A 16,049-nucleotide genomic window follows, 5' to 3' on the forward strand; every position below is an offset into this window, starting at 1 on the left:
GTTGGTACAGTACACGGGGTAGGGTTTTTAAAAATTCATTCACAGGCTGTGGGCATCACTGGCTAGGCCAGCATTTATTGCCCATCCCTAATTGCCCTTGAGAAGGTGGTGGTGAGCTGCCTTCTTGAACAGCTGCAGTCCATGTCCTGTAGGTACACCCACAGTGCTGTTAGGAAGGGGATTCCAGGATTTTGACCCAGCGACAGTGAAGGAACGGCGATATGGTGTCAGGATGGTGAGTGACTTGGAGGGGAACTTGCAGGTGGTGGTGTTCCCATGTATCTGCTGTCCTTGTCCTTCTAGCTGGTAGTGGTCGTGGGTTTGGAAGGAGCCTTGGTGAGTTGCTGCAGTGCATCTTGTAGATGGTACACACTGCTGCCACTGCATCGATGGTGGAAGGAGTGAATGTTTGTGGATGGGGTGCCAATCAAGTGGGCTGCTTTGTCCTGGTCGGTGTTGAGGTTCTTAAATGTTGTTGGAGCTGCACTCATCCAGGCAAGTGGGGAGTATTCCAGTCTGACCAGTGCTTTTTAGTTTGTGGACAGGCTTTGGGGAGTCAGGTGGTGAGTTACTCGCCGCAGCCTCTGACCTGCTCTTGTAATTGCAGCAGAATGCTGGAAATGAATGTTATTAATGCAATAAAAAAAATCTCAATTTTGCAAAACTCTTTGCAATAGAGAAAGTTTCTCCCCCAACGAACAGCAGTTTTCAAAATAATGTAAGTTCACAGGAGGGTAACAAGTACAAAGATTGTTTCCACTGGTGATCGGGTAACAAGGTGAGCCAGAAAGAGTTTTCACTGAAAGAATGAAATGTGTGAGGCTGGGAGCAATGTGTTCACACAGAGGGTTCTTACTACACAGATGCTTCACCACAAGGGGCTCACTGAGGGAGAGACCGGAACCATTTAAAAAGGAATTAGATGAATGTAATATAGAAGGATCCAGGGTTAAGGCAGACAGCGCTAGGTGAAGAGCCAGTACAGGCACAAAGGGCTGAAGAGGCTACTCCTGTGCAGTAACACCTATCACTGACACTCACCTGCATCAGCTCAACAATCGCAACCAGATCCGCCAGAGAGATCTCCATCCCAGCAATGTAGGGCTTATCCTGAAGGAATTTTTCCTGAAAACTCTTAAGTCCTTGTGCCAGTTCATCCTGAGCCTCTTTCATTTTGTCTTCGGGGACTGGTCCTCCAGTCACGAGTGGGAACATGGCCTGTAGACACAAGAGCCCAACAGCATCAGCAACAAGGTACCAGAATCAGAGGCAGCAACTCAGCGAGTGAACTTGGTGACAATTCATTTAATGGGAGGTGCCCTGGATACTGTTGGCCCTGACAGCTGTAGCTGGCACAAGCCTGAAAATTGTTAATCTTTCAATCATAATGCTGTGCCACTGGCAGAGATGTTACCTCCTTTTTGTATCTTGTTCTTGCAGAGTCCGAAAGTTGTGGGTTGAAGTCCCACTCCAGGACATCAGCACAGCGAGCATGATCACAGGCAATATAGAAGCATCCAGTCACATGCCCAAGTGCAGGCAGCACAGTGGAGCCCAAGGCAGAGGGTTAGTCTAGATGGGCCCTCGGTCACTGGGCCGAGCGCGGCGGGGCCTCGGTCACTGGGCCCCCGGTCACTGGGCTGAGCGCGGCGGGGCCTTGGTCACTGGGCTGAGCGCGGTGGGGCTTCGGTCACTGGGCCGAGCGTGGTAGGGCCTCGGTCACTGGGCCGAGCGCGGTGGGGCCCCGGTTACTGGCCGAACGCGGTGGGGCCTCGGTCACTCGGCGGAACGCGGTGGGGCCTCGGTCACTGGGCCGAGCGCGGCGGGGCCCCAGTCACTGGGCCGAGCACGGTGGGGCCTCGGTTACTGGGCCGAGCACGGCGGGGCCCCGGACACTGGGCTGAGCGCGGTGAGTAGAAGACGTATGTGTGTTTCAGAGCTATTCATGGATTACAACACTATCCCTGTAACTGGAAACCTTTTGAAAGGAAACAAATAACAGGGAGGATTCTGAGCTGTGTGCCTGCTCATTTCCCCTGGGCAACACAAGAGTTTGTTTTGAGGCTGAGATTTTCATCTGGGCGAATCAACAGGCTCCTGATGGAAATTAGATATCTGCATTCCTTTGGGAGAGGGCGGGGAAAGGGCAAGTGCAGGCAAGTTCCTACTAAAGCTCCTAACAATCAGCTCATAAACAGGAGCTGGTTAAAGAGTGAGAGAGAGAGGAGAAACTATGGGCTGATCTTGTGAGTTGGCAGTCAAAGGTCCTGTGTGGAATCTGCCACCATGGGACCAATACCAATCCATACCTGGCCTTCCCATCCTGAGGGATCGTTTTTCCAATTCACACTGTGGCAGCCTGGCATATGGTTAACAGCCCCCCATCAGTTACCTCCCACTCCAAAACGAACCTTGCTCCCTGCCCTGTCCGCAGGCCTCAGTTTAATATCTCCAGCTCAGAAACACTCAATGGCCTCACCCCTCCCTATCTCTGGAATCTCCTGCAACAACCCTTCAAAATCCTTGCATTCCTCAAATTCTGGTCCTCAATTTCAAATGTCCCACTGTTGGTGGCCGTGCCTTCAGCTGCCTCGGCCCTAAGTTCTGGAATTCCCTTCCTGAACCTTTCCGCCTCTCTACCTCCCCCTGCTCCTTAAGGCAACCCTTAAAACCTGCCTCTTTGACCAAGAGGGTTATCTGCCCTCATATCTCCTTCTGCTCAGTCTGATGTTGTTTGATAACCCTCCCGTGAGACATCTTAGGATGCTACTCCATTAATGGCGCTAGATAAAGCAAATTCTTGTTGTCTGAGCCTGAATTCAGTTTGTTTCTGTCCCCAAATTCCAATTTTGTTCTTGTGCCTTCACTGCTTTCCACATTTTCTGCCCCAAATGTTTCATGTCTCACAGAAATAAAACAGAAATGCTGCCATTTCGAACTGACACCCCTCCTTCAAATTTCCCATCTTTGTTCCAGAGACTGTGATGCAGTGGGTAGTCTCCCTACCTCTGGACCAGAAGCTCTAGGTTCAAGTCCCACTTCAGGGCTTGATGACCATGGAAGGTTTGTTCATAACGTGGCCAAACAGGTTGATTATCAGCCTGTAAAACCTTCCAATATGCTTGATGGCAGGTAGTAAGAGCAGGAGAGTTTCCTGGTCAGCCATACTGCAAGCATAAACATGGACCAATCCAATAGAAGTCCATGGCTGCCAATACCCTCTTCGGGGATGGGACCTGAAGGAGGAGGAGGTTTCAAGCACTGGTTTCATTGACAGCTGGATCTTAGCAGGTGACACTCTCACCTCTGAGTTCAAATCCCATTCCAAAGTCTTGAGCTCATAATCTACACTGACACTCCAGTGGAGTCCTGAGGTTAGTGCAGCACTGTCATATGTGCCATCTTTCAGATGAGATGTTAAATCGAGGCCTCGTCTGTTCTCTCTGGTGGGTGTAGCAGATCCTGTGACACTATTTGCAGTCATACAGGGGAATTGTCCCCATTGTCCTGGCCCATAACTGCCACTTAAATCATTATCACTAAAACAGATTGTCTGGTAATTATGAGACCTCAGTTTAATGAAAGACGGCATTCCTGGCAGTGTAGCACTTCCTGGAGTGTCAGCCTTGATTTTGTGCTCGGGTCCCTGGGGTTGAATTTGAACCCTTGACTTTGTGACCAGAGGTGAGGGTGCTACCAACTGAGTGGGTGGGGTAGGCTGGGGTTGGGCTGAGTGTGAGGCGTCGTCCAACAGCAAAAAAGCTGTCCAAAGTTGCTCAGCCATTGCGAGTGCTATTGGAGGAGGCAAATCCTCCAGAGGTGAGCACTGTATGGGCACCATTGCTGGGTGACAGCAATTGGGTGGCACGAGGTCAGGTCTGAAAGGGAAGGGAAGGCTTGAGTTCTCTTACATCTGTGACTTCAACACCGTGTGAGGTCCTCATAAAGGGCTCCTGGTGTTTGACATTAGCCCTGGTTTTAAAATAGAGCCAATTGGGCCAAATAATGGAGCAGCTTCCACTGAAAACCAGTCTCAGAGCAGTTGTTCAACACTCATCAAACACTGACTCTTTCAGAGAGCAAAGAGACATCGAGACCTCACAGGAGTGACCAAGAGAGAATAATCCCCAGGCCTACGTTCACACACAAACCATGTAGAGTGTTTAACCCGAGAGATGAGGATAAGCATTTTGTAATACAGAACTTGAATAATGCTAAAAGCAGAGACATGTTGCTGAGGCTTTTCATCTTGCACTCATCACGACAAGCACAAAAATACCAAATTTCAAATAATCACAATAATAATATTACAGGAGAAAAGGGAGCTGATTGGTTGACAAGTTGACTCTGATTGGCTGAGGTGTTGTCATGGAAAAAGCAACAGGGAACTATAGGATTCCCAAGCTTCTGGGTAATTCAAATGAGATGCAAGGCTTGAACATATTCCTTTTGCAGCGAGTGGGTCACTGCATACGAATGCATATTGCTTCTAGCAAGCATAAATGAGCCACATTATGAGCTCGACTGATTATCTTAAATTAGTTGTTGAGGGAGCGATTAGCGCACTCAGGATTATTCAGTAAGTGCTGCCCAATTGCGGAATCCCATCTAATAGATGTTTTGTTTCAGGTTTTGCAAGTGCGGGCTGGTTAAGTATGATCTGTGCTCTGCCCATTACGAAAAGATGCTGAAAACGCCTCACCTTCATCAGGAAGATTTTCCCAGCTTGAAGTCTCAGTGCAGTGTGCTGCCAGGCTAGATATTCATCCACTCGAGCCCGTTTCTGGAGGTTGGCCGGGTACCAGTGGTCAGGGGTCTGATATTTACATGCCAGATATTTCAGAATCGCCACACTGCAAGAATTACAGAGTTACTCCATTAGCATCACCCTCCGTCAATGACACTCTCCGCCTGAATCACGGTCTGTTAGTGTCACTTTCCATTGCATCATTCTTGTCCCTAATCCAAGGCCCCTCTGCCTGAAATCTCTAACATTCAATCGTGTATCTTTGGCTCTTGTTTTAAACGCCTCAGCTAACGGAAGCAGTTTGCTTCCATCTACACCCTGTCACATGCATTCAGAATTTGATCCTATAGATCTAGAAACTGTGTTGTAAAAAGAACAATGTTCTTTTGCAAGTCTTTCCTCATACTATTGAACGTCAATAGCCTCTCCCATCCTCTGGCACACATGATATAAGTCACTGAAATACTGGTAATGTCACTGAACTAGCAATCCAGAAGCCCAGGCTATGTTCTGGGGAGATGGGTTCAAATCCCACCATTGCAGCTGGTGCAGTTTACATTCACCTAATAAATCTGGAATATAAAAGCTCGTCTCAGGAATGGTGACCACGAAACTAGCATTCATTGTTGTAAAGACACATCTGGTTCACTAATGTCCTTTAGCAGAGGAAATGTGCCATCCGTAAACCAGTCTGGCCTACAGGTCACTCCAGACCCACAGCAATGTGGTTGACTCTTAACTGTCCTCTAAAATGTTCAGTTCAAGGGCAATTAAGGGTGGGTAACAAATCTTGGCTTTGCCAGCGATGCCCACATCCAATGAAAGAATAAAGAAAACATATCATTTCTAAAACCAATTAACCAACTAAACTCACCGGAAGTAGTTAGAACTTGTCCATTCCAATGTAAGCACCCTTTTAACAGTGATTGTGATTGTCTTAAATATAGCCAAACAACCTCTCTGACACTGTTAATCAAATTTTAAGTCTGAAGAGTTATTCCTTCAGATTTTAACTATTATTGCAGATTTGAAAAAATATGATTTTAAAAAAACTTTTTGGCTCTTTTATCTCCCTCTTAATCCCATCATTCTTTCCCTCTCTTTATTTCACTTTCTGGACTGGATTTAACATTGAATTCAATATTCTTACAGAAAATTCCTGGCTCACACTCTGTGCTGCTTGGTTACCATCCTTTAATCTGTTGGTTAGGGAGATACACACAGGTCCCGATTCCCTGGTAGATGACTCAGCGCCGAAATGGCTTTCCATGTAAAGGTGCACAGGAAATCTGTGGGTGAGTGTGTGTGTAATGAATGGCTGGCACTGATCATTCACCGCTGACTACAAAATCCAAGCCATTGCCTCCCAATGTTCACATTAATGCACTCTCTCTGTTCCCAACTTACTTCTCTGTTCTCCTGAGCAGCCCGAATGGCCATTTTCAGCACAATTAATGGAGTTGGGATCTTCAACAGGCAATGCATTGTGGTCAAGCCTGAAGATTGCCTTGCCTCACTTTCAGACTGGACAGCTAGCTTCAGGACTTGTTGATTGAATAGCGAACTGGAGCAGGTACCCTGGCTGAATTCCCATGAGCAGATACAGAGAAAGGTCACCTGCAAACAGGTACCGCATCCATTGTGTTCACCATTTTTCTATTACCTACTGTAAGTAAAATTTTTCCCCATTGAACTGGAGTGGATTTGACACCAGACTAGGAGGATTTAGTATCTTTGTTTTGTAAGATGTAAGGGCCCCAAACTGAATCTTTAGTTTGCCTTAGTTGGTACCACTCTTGCCTCTGGATCAGCAGGTTGTGAGTTCAAGCCTGACTCTGGAAAATGGAGATAAAGTCCAGGCTAGTTCTCCAGCTCAATACTGAGGGAGCACCTCGCTGTCAGAGGGTCAGTACTGAGGGAGCACCTCGCTGTCAGAGGGTCAGTACTGAGGGAGTGCCATACTGTCAGAGGGTCAGTACTGAGGGAGTGCCATACTGTCAGAGGGTCAGTACTGAGGGAGTGCCATACTGTCAGAGGGTCAGTACTGAGGGAGTGCCATACTGTCAGAGGGTCAGTACTGAGGGAGTGTCATACTGTCAGAGGGTCAGTACTGAGGGTGCACCACACTGTCAGAGGGTCAGTACTGAGGGAGCGCCATACTGTCAGAGGGTCAGTACTGAGGGAGCACCGCACTGTCAGAGGGTCAGTACTGAGGGAGCGCCATACTGTCAGAGGGTCAGTACTGAGGGAGCACCTCACTGTCAGAGGTACAGTACTGAGGGAGAACGTCCACAGTCAGAGGGTCAGTACTGAGGGAGAGCCACATTGTCAAAGGGTCAGTACTGAGGGAGCGCCACACTATCAGAGGGTCAGTACTTAGGAAGCACCTCGCTGTCAGAGGTACAGTACTGAGGGAGCACCGCACTATCAGAGGTACAGTATTGAGGGAGCACCGCACTATCAGAGGTACAGTACTGAGGGAGCACTGCACTGTCAGAGGGTCAGTACTGAGGGAGAACCGCACTGTCAGAGGGTCAGTACTGAGGGAGCACCGCACTTTCAGAGGGTCAGTACTCAGGAAGTGCCACAGTGTCAGAGCATCAGTACTAAGGGAGCGCTGAAGTATAGGAGTGTCAGCACGAGGGAGTGCCACACTGCTTGAAAGGTCAGTACTGAGGGAGCACCATGCTGTCAGAACATCAGTATTGAGGGAGTGCCGCACTGTCAGAGGGTCAGTACTGAGGGAGTGCTGCACTGTCAGAGGGTCAGTACTGAGGGAGTGCCGCACTGTCAGAGGGTCAGTACTGAGGGAGTGCCGCACTGTCAGAGGGTCAGTACTGAGGGAGTACCACACTGTCAGAGGGTCAGTACTGAGGGAGTGCAGCACAGCTGGAGGATCAGTACTGAGGGAGTGCTGCACTTTTGGAGGGTCCGTACTGAGGGAGTGCTGCACTGTAGGAGGGTCGGTACTGAGTGCTGCACTGTCGGAGGGTCAGTACTGAGGGAGTGCTGCACTGTCAGAGAGTTAGTACTGAGGTAATGCCGCACAGTTGAAGGATTAATACTGTTGGAATGCTGCAGTGTTGGTGGGTGAGTACAGAGGGAGTGCCACACTGTCAGAGGGTCACTACTGAGGGAGTGCTGCTCTGTCAGAAGGTCGGTCCTGAGGATGCATTGCACAGTGGGAGGGTCAGCACTGAGGGAGTGCTGCATTGTTGGCAAGTCAGTACTGAGGGAGCGTTGCTGTCTCGGTGGGTCAGAACTAAAAGAGTGCTGCACAGTTGAAGGGGCAAAAATGTGGGAGTGCTGCACTGTCGGAGGGTCAGTACTCAGGGTGTGCTGCACTGTTGCAGAGTCAGTACTGAACTATTGGAGGGTCAGTACTGAGGGAGTGCTGCACTGTCAGAGGTTCAGTGCTGAATGTGTGCTGCATTTGTTGGAGGGTCAGTACTTAGGGTGTGCTGCACAGTTGAAGGGTCATTTCTGTGGGAGAGTGCACTGTCGGAGGGCCAGTACTGAGGGAGTGCTGCACTGTCGGAGGGTCAGCACTGAGGGAGTGCTGCACTGTCGGAGGGTCAGTACTGAGGGAGTGCTGCACTGTTGGAGCTGCTGTCTCTCAAATGTGGTATTAAACTGTGGATCCACCTGCGCTTTCAAGTAAATGTGAAGGAACCTAAAACTATTTGAAGTATAGTTAATAGAGCAAATTGGCTTCCTGTATCACAACAGTGACTACACTTCAAAAATACTCACTTGGGTGTAAAGCATTTTGGGACATCTTGAGCTCATGGCAAGTGCTGTAGAAATGCAAGTCTTTCTGTCTTTCATTGCACAGAGACCCACAAGGGAGTTGCTCCTGCTGTGTCTGTTTGGTTCAGTAAAGGCTGTGCTTTTTGAACTGATCAGTAATGGTTGCACTGCATCCATTTTAAAGCAGATGGTCAGCAATCAGACACAGCAGGAAGGGTACAATGTCAGTCCATTGCCCCTGCTCCACCACTCTCATGCCACTGTGCCTCCAGCTGCCAACCTGGTTTCTGACATTACTATGAAGATCTTAGTGCCCGTGTGCAGCTTACCTCTCTGCCAGGGCAAAGTCCCCATCCTTTATCGCTGGCACCTTTCTCAGTGGGTTCACTTTCTGAAATTCCTCGGAATGTTGCTCTCCTGCACGGAGTGACACATTGATCAGGAAAACAACAACAGCACCTCTGGAAAGCTCTCCATCTCTCCTCCTCTGGTTTCTCTCTCTGGTTTCTCACTTTCACTCTTGTTCTCTCTGGTTTCTCACTCTCTCTCTCTGGTTTCTCATTCTCTCTCTCTCTTTCTCTCTCTCTGGTTTCCCTCTCTCTCTCTCTGGTTTCTCACTCTCTTTCTCTCTCTCTGGATTCTCATACTCTCTCTCTCTCTGGTTTCCCTCTCTCTCTGGTTCTCACTCTGGTTTCTCATACTGTCTTTCTGGTTTTTCTCTCTCTGGTCTCTCTCTCTCTGGTTTCTCACACTCTCTCTCTCCCTCTCTCTCTCTAGTTTCTCACACACACACTCTCTCTGGTTTCTCACACACTCTCTGGTTTCTCACTCTCTCTGGTTTCTCACACTTTCTCTCTTCTCTCTGGTTTCTTACACACACTCTCTCTGGTTTCTCACTCTCTCTCTCTCTCTCTCTAGTTTCTCACACACACACTCTCTCTGGTTTCTCACACACTCTCTGGTTTCTCACTCTCTCTGGTTTCTCACACTTTCTCTCTTCTCTCTGGTTTCTCACACTCTCTCTTTGGTTTCTTACTTTCTCTCTCCCTGGTTTCTCACACACACATACACACACACACTCTCTCTCTCTGGTTTCTCACACTCACTCTCTCTCTCTCCCTGGTTTCTCACACACACTTTCTCTCCCTCTCTCTCCCTGGTTTCTCACATGCACACACTCTCTCTCTCCCTGGTTTCTCACACACACTCTCTCTCACAATCTCTCTCTGGTTTCTCACACACTCTCTCACAATCTCTCTGGTTTCTCACACACACTCTCTCTCACAATCTCTCTCTGGTTTCTCACACACACTCTCTCTCACAATCTCTCTCTGGTTTCTCACACACACACTCTCTCACAATCTCTCTCTGGTTTCTCACACACACTCTCTCACAATCTCTCTGGTTTCTCACACACACTCTCTCTCACAATCTCTCTCTGGTTTCTCACACACACTCTCACAATCTCTCTCTGGTTTCTCACACACACTCTCTCTCACAATCTCTCTCTGGTTTCTCACACACACACTCTCTCACAATCTCTCTCTGGTTTCTCACACACACTCTCTCTCACAATCTCTCTGGTTTCTCACACACACTCTCTCTCACAATCTCTCTCTGGTTTCTCACACACACTCTCTCTCACAATCTCTCTCTGGTTTCTCACACACACTCTCTCTCACAATCTCTCTCTGGTTTCTCACACACACTCTCTCTCACAATCTCTCTCTGGTTTCTCACACACACTCTCTCTCACAATCTCTCTCTGGTTTCTCACACACACTCTCTCACAATCTCTCTCTGGTTTCTCACACACACTCTCTCTCACAATCTCTCTCTGGTTTCTCACACACACTCTCACAATCTCTCTCTGGTTTCTCACACACACTCTCTCTCACAATCTCTCTCTGGTTTCTCACACACACTCTCTCTCACAATCTCTCTCTGGTTTCTCTCACACACTCTCTCTCACAATCTCTCTCTGGTTTCTCACACACTCTCTCTCACAATCTCTCTCTGGTTTCTCACACACACTCTCTCTCACAATCTCTCTCTGGTTTCTCACACACACTCTCTCTCACAATCTCTCTCTGGTTTCTCACACACACTCTCTCTCACAATCTCTCTCTGGTTTCTCACACACACTCTCTCTCACAATCTCTCTCTGGTTTCTCACACACACTCTCTCACAATCTCTCTCTGGTTTCTCACACACACTCTCTCTCACAATCTCTCTCTGGTTTCTCACACACACTCTCTCACAATCTCTGGTTTCTCACACACACTCTCTCACAATCTCTCTCTGGTTTCTCACACACACTCTCTCTCACAATCTCTCTTTGGTTTCTCACACACACACTCTCTCACAATCTCTCTCTGGTTTCTCACACACACTCTCTCACAATCTCTCTCTGGTTTCTCACACACACTCTCTCACAATCTCTCTCTGGTTTCTCACACACACTCTCTCTCACAATCTCTCTCTGGTTTCTCACACACACACTCTCTCACAATCTCTCTCTGGTTTCTCATACACACTCTCTCACAATCTCTCTCTGGTTTCTCACACACACTCTCTCACAATCTCTCTCTGGTTTCTCACACACACTCTCTCTCACAATCTCTCTCTGGTTTCTCACACACACACTCTCTCACAATCTCTCTCTGGTTTCTCACACACTCTCACAATCTCTCTCTGGTTTCTCACACACACTCTCTCACAATCTCTCTCTGGTTTCTCACACACACTCTCTCTCACAATCTCTCTCTGGTTTCTCACACACACTCTCTCTCACAATCTCTCTCTGGTTTCTCACACACACTCTCTCTCACAATCTCTCTCTGGTTTCTCACACACACTCTCTCACAATCTCTCCCTGGTTTCTCACACACACTCTCTCTCACAATCTCTCCCTGGTTTCTCACACACACTCTCACAATCTCTCTCTGGTTTCTCACACACACTCTCACAATCTCTCTCTGGTTTCTCACACACACTCTCACAATCTCTCTCTGGTTTCTCACTCTTTTTCTGGTTTTTCTCACACTTTCTGGTTTCCATCTCTCGCTGGTTTCTCACTCTCTCTGCCTGGCGTCTCTCTCTCTGGGTTCTCTCTCATTTTGGTTTCTCACTCATTCTCTCTCTGCTTTCTCCCTCCTGGTTTCTCGTCCTCTCTCTCTGGTTCCTCAGTCTCTCTCTAGTTTCTCAACCTCTCTCTCTCTCTAGTTTCTCAGCCTCCCTCTGTTGTTTGTCTCTCTCTCTCTCGTTTCTCACGCTCTCTCTGGTTTGTCACCCTGTCTCCTCTCTAGTTTCTCTCTCCTCTCTCCGGTGTCTGTTTCTTACCGATCATAAGCCGCACCTCTTTGAGCTCGAATGGAATGTTGTTCTTCTCAACGAAGATGTAAACAGAGCGACAGGGCTGGGAAGCGAGATCAACATATAGCTGGAGAGCCATGAGAGCACTGAACGCTGAACACACCGGGTAGGCACGGATCCGGGACAGACATTGACAAACCCCGCCCCTCTGGTATTTTAACACCGCCTACTTTATTATGTTAGATACTGTGTTTCTTTGTGCCGCAACAGGACGGGCAGCACTTCCTGCATATGCAACTGGCAGCATCAAAACCAACAAGTTGGCTTGATGCAGACTAACAATAAAGTTCAAGTTACCCATTTTTACATCTGTGCAATCCTTAACCATTTTTTATATTTATTCTTTCACGGGGTGTGAGTATCACTGGCATTTATAGTCCACCTCTGGTCCACCTTGAGAAGGTGGTGGTGAGCTGCTTTCTTGAACCACTACAGTCCATGTGGTGTAGGTCCACCAACAGTGCTGTTAGGGAGGGAGTTCCAAGATTTTGACCCAGCGACAGTGCAGGAATGATAATATATTTCCAAGTCAGGTTGGTGTGTGACATGGAGGGGAACTTACAGGTGGTGACCTTCTCATTTGGGTTGTCAACTCTCCTGGAACTCTCCAGCAATCTACCGGAATCAACATCAATCTCCTGGTGGCCAAAGAAAGCATTCCAGGAGATTGGAACATGTCTGTTTCCTTGTTTGTCAGTGTCCAGCATCCACAGGTGCACAGTGATGTCATCATGTGCCACAATATCAGCGGTGAAGGGACTAGCAGAAACCAGGTGAAATGGGGGGAAATGGGAGATTTCAAGGAAGTGGGGGGTAACAGGGGAAGCAGGTGGAAATGGGGGAAGTGGGTGGAAGTGGGGAAAATGGAGGGAAACTGGGAAAGTGAGGAGAAGCGAGGGCAAGTGCTCTTCTGTTGTCAGCAGATCAGAGCCAAGAATTACTGATGGACATATGGAACTTTTAAATAGATATGAGTTTTTTAGAAAAGGACATACAAGCAAAAGCTGGCTGAGACTGTAAAGTAACCAATTGCTGGAAAATTCCTATGTGGATTACACTTGACAAACTAGCCCAGAGAATGGAATGTCGCACCTAAAAAGGTGTCAAGGCCTACTTCAGACAGAGGCATGTCAAAGGGAAAGATGTAATATAAAAACTGAACTGTAATCTCCTTGTGAAGATAATGAAGGCTGATTACCATTTTAACAGGAACCATCTACTGTGAGTTATTTCCCAGACTGTGGACATGATCTGGGTTGAAAAGAAAGCAGATCTGGGTGAAAGACATGTTTGTTTTTTTTCCCTTCTAGGAATACACAAGAAAAGGGGTTAAAAAGCCAATGGCCACTATAGTTCTGTGTGCTAGTTTGGGTATTCAAGGCCTAGTGTGCGAGGGTGTGCTGTGAAGGTCATAGCTGAAGAACATCAACTAGACATCCTTGTGCTTGCAGGTAAAAAAAGTCTCTCTGACTGCTGGAAGCAAGTCACAAGTCAGTGAAGCCACAGTTGAAAGGAAACAGGACAACTTCTTTCAGCTGACCTGCAGAACTAAGTGTCTCCAAACCAACTGCTCAACTGCCAAAGTCAGCTCTACTGGAATCATCCAAGCTAACAGCCACAGTGTTTTGCCATCTACTCCATCTAGAAAGATTTCTACATCTTTCTAACTTTTATTTCTGGGCTCACTTCTCATTTCTAATGTGTGTGTGTGTGTGTGTGTATGTTGCATTTTTATTATTTTTTCCTCAAGTTTTAGTAATCAATAAACTCACTCTTTCTTTGACTCAAGAAAGCCTGGTTAAATTGGCTCCTTTTAAAACATAAATACATTTGGACTGGGAAACGATACCTACGAGGGAAGGGATTCCTTCAAAATTAACCTTGCTGCAACCAACCCCGAGGGGGTTGAATAAAGGAGGGGAGCCAGTTCATCCCTTCTCACCCAGGAGCATAACAATTTGGGGTATCTCGTCCGGGATCATAACAAATTGGCGGACCTCCTCTGGGGACCAGTCGTAACACTGTGTTTGTTTGGTCTGCACCACCTTTAATGCAGGCAGCTGACGCTGCAGTGTGGGGCCTCTGTCCTCAGTGCTTTGCTTGATGCTGGGGGGAAAAAGCTTCTGACTGGGGGGGATGTCCCTCCAGTTTCATTCATTGAGGCAATGGGTGGAGTGCTTTGAAAATAAAGTCACAATGAATAGGTTTATTCCCTGTTTTCCAAATAGTTTATGGGTTTTGCACAATATTTCCAAGATGATGCATTATGTTTTGAGTGGCAGTGACATCCCCCCAGTGGAATGGAATCTAGCCTCGGCCACGTGCTGCAGTGGAACACCCCAGCCCTGGATTCGCGTTCCAGGGGAGGTTCTGGTGTCGACACTGGCTGGAGCAGTGTACAGCTGCATGCCAGGGTGCTGCCCATCCTGTGGTATTTGTCACTCACATACACAAAGAGGAAGCCGGGTTAGCAAGCAGCCACTCTGCTGAAATTAACCCACCGCCTTTTACTGCATGGAGTTTGTGTTCCACCTTATGATGCACTGACTCATTCCGGGAAGATGCTCCACTCTCGAGTAGAAGAGGAACTCACAGGTTTGAGAGGAATATTTATTTCCCTGAATATAGAGCATATTGATTTCATTGTACCTGTCCTGGACACTTCTACACTTCACTCCATTACTTGCATTGAAATATCGGAAAGATTCCAAGGAAGCCACTTTGAAACGTGATGCAACTTGTTTTTAAACAGCTTTCATGCCACACCTTCAGCTTACCATGATGTCACTTCCTGGAGCTTTCCATGACGTCACTTCGAGAGTTGGCAACCCCAGTTCCCGTCCATCTGCGGCCCTTGTCCTATGAGGTGGTGGAGGAACATAAGAACATAGGAACAGGAGTAGGCCATTCAGCCCCTCGAGCCTGCTCTGCCATTTAACTAGATCACGGCTGATCTTCTACCTCAGAACCATTTCCTGCACTATCCACATATCTCTTAATGTCATTGGTATCTAAAAATCTATCAACGTCTGCTTTGAACATGATCAATGACTGAACCTCCATAGCCCTCTGGGGTAGAGAATTCCAAAGATCCACCACACTCCGAGTGAAGAAATTCCTCCTCATCTCACTCCTCAATGGTCTACCGCTTAGCCAAACCTGTGTCCTCTGGTTCCAGACCCCACCCCCCCAACCAGGGGAAAAACCCTTTCTACACCTACCCTGTCAAGCCCTGTAAGAATGTTGTATGTCTCAGTGAGGTCACTGCTCATTCTCCTAAACTCTAGAAAATACAGGCCCAGTCTCCTCAATCTTTCCTCATAGGGCAATCCTGCCATACCAGCCATGGGTTTGGAAGGTGCGGTCGAAGGGCTGCAAGTTCTTGTATCTTGTCCACCCATCATTTAGTATCAGTTCTCTCTGTAAAACATGCTTCCGATGATTCAGTTAATGATGAAGATACGTAATCAGGAAATTTTAGTAAATGAGATTCTCAACTTCCAATGTGGAGAATTGATTGTAATGTTTATTTTAAGGAGACATTTTGGTAAAAATCAATAAAAAGTATTTTGACTAAAATATTTAAGAAAATATTAATAACCCAATGTGGGACTTAAAATGATGACCCTGGAATTAAGACACCCATTATCTAGTTGAATTAAGCAGGCTGTGTAGAATCTCTATGCACAAAGCCTTAACACACTGGATCTAGCCTAAGCAGGCAGCCTAAGCACTCTCATATAACCTCATTGAGATTGTGATCCCATCACAGATTGGGATCTGGGATGCATTGTTGCTGGCAAATTATGTTTTTCTATGTACTACATTACAATGGAATTCCCAGTATAATGCCACTGGATGGTATTACTGGCAACACACACACATGTATTTCAATTGTAACATTGGAATTTTTAATTGAAACATTTACATTGCAGGTTCCAAAACAGTGCGAGACAACACAGCCTTTGATAGATCCAAACAGCTGCTGTCGACCAGAGAGAAGGCACCAGGAGCAGTTGCACATGTGCTAGCAGCTGCAGTGTGGGCCAAGTCCACACACCGGCTGTCTATCTGGCCATGTGCACACCCCTACCTCGCAAGACCCGTGTTTCTGTGGCAGCATGCACTTTTACATGCATGTTGTAGTTCAGAATGGTCCAGAATGTAGTCCAATGG

The 16,049-nt window shown here is 47.3% G+C and overlaps 1 protein-coding gene across 1 annotated transcript in view; it reads right to left on the reverse strand.

Moving 5' to 3' along the window:
• Window positions 1-13,653, reverse strand: part of LOC144687540 (glutathione S-transferase theta-1-like) — a 28,708-nt gene extending 15,055 nt beyond the window's left edge. Inside the window, exons 1-4 of the mRNA XM_078553824.1 lie at window positions 11,841-13,653; window positions 8,827-8,914; window positions 4,703-4,853; window positions 1,042-1,218 (exon numbers count right to left, since the gene is read on the reverse strand). Coding sequence (XP_078409950.1) covers window positions 1,042-1,218; window positions 4,703-4,853; window positions 8,827-8,914; window positions 11,841-11,952 — 528 coding nt within the window. The 5' untranslated portion in view covers window positions 11,953-13,653. The remainder of the gene's footprint in view (window positions 1-1,041; window positions 1,219-4,702; window positions 4,854-8,826; window positions 8,915-11,840) is intronic.
• Window positions 13,654-16,049: the final 2,396 nt, after the last annotated feature.

The sequence above is a fragment of the Cetorhinus maximus genome, chromosome 12 (assembly GCF_964194155.1).
Source record: "Cetorhinus maximus chromosome 12, sCetMax3.hap1.1, whole genome shotgun sequence".
NCBI lineage: Eukaryota > Metazoa > Chordata > Chondrichthyes > Lamniformes > Cetorhinidae > Cetorhinus > Cetorhinus maximus.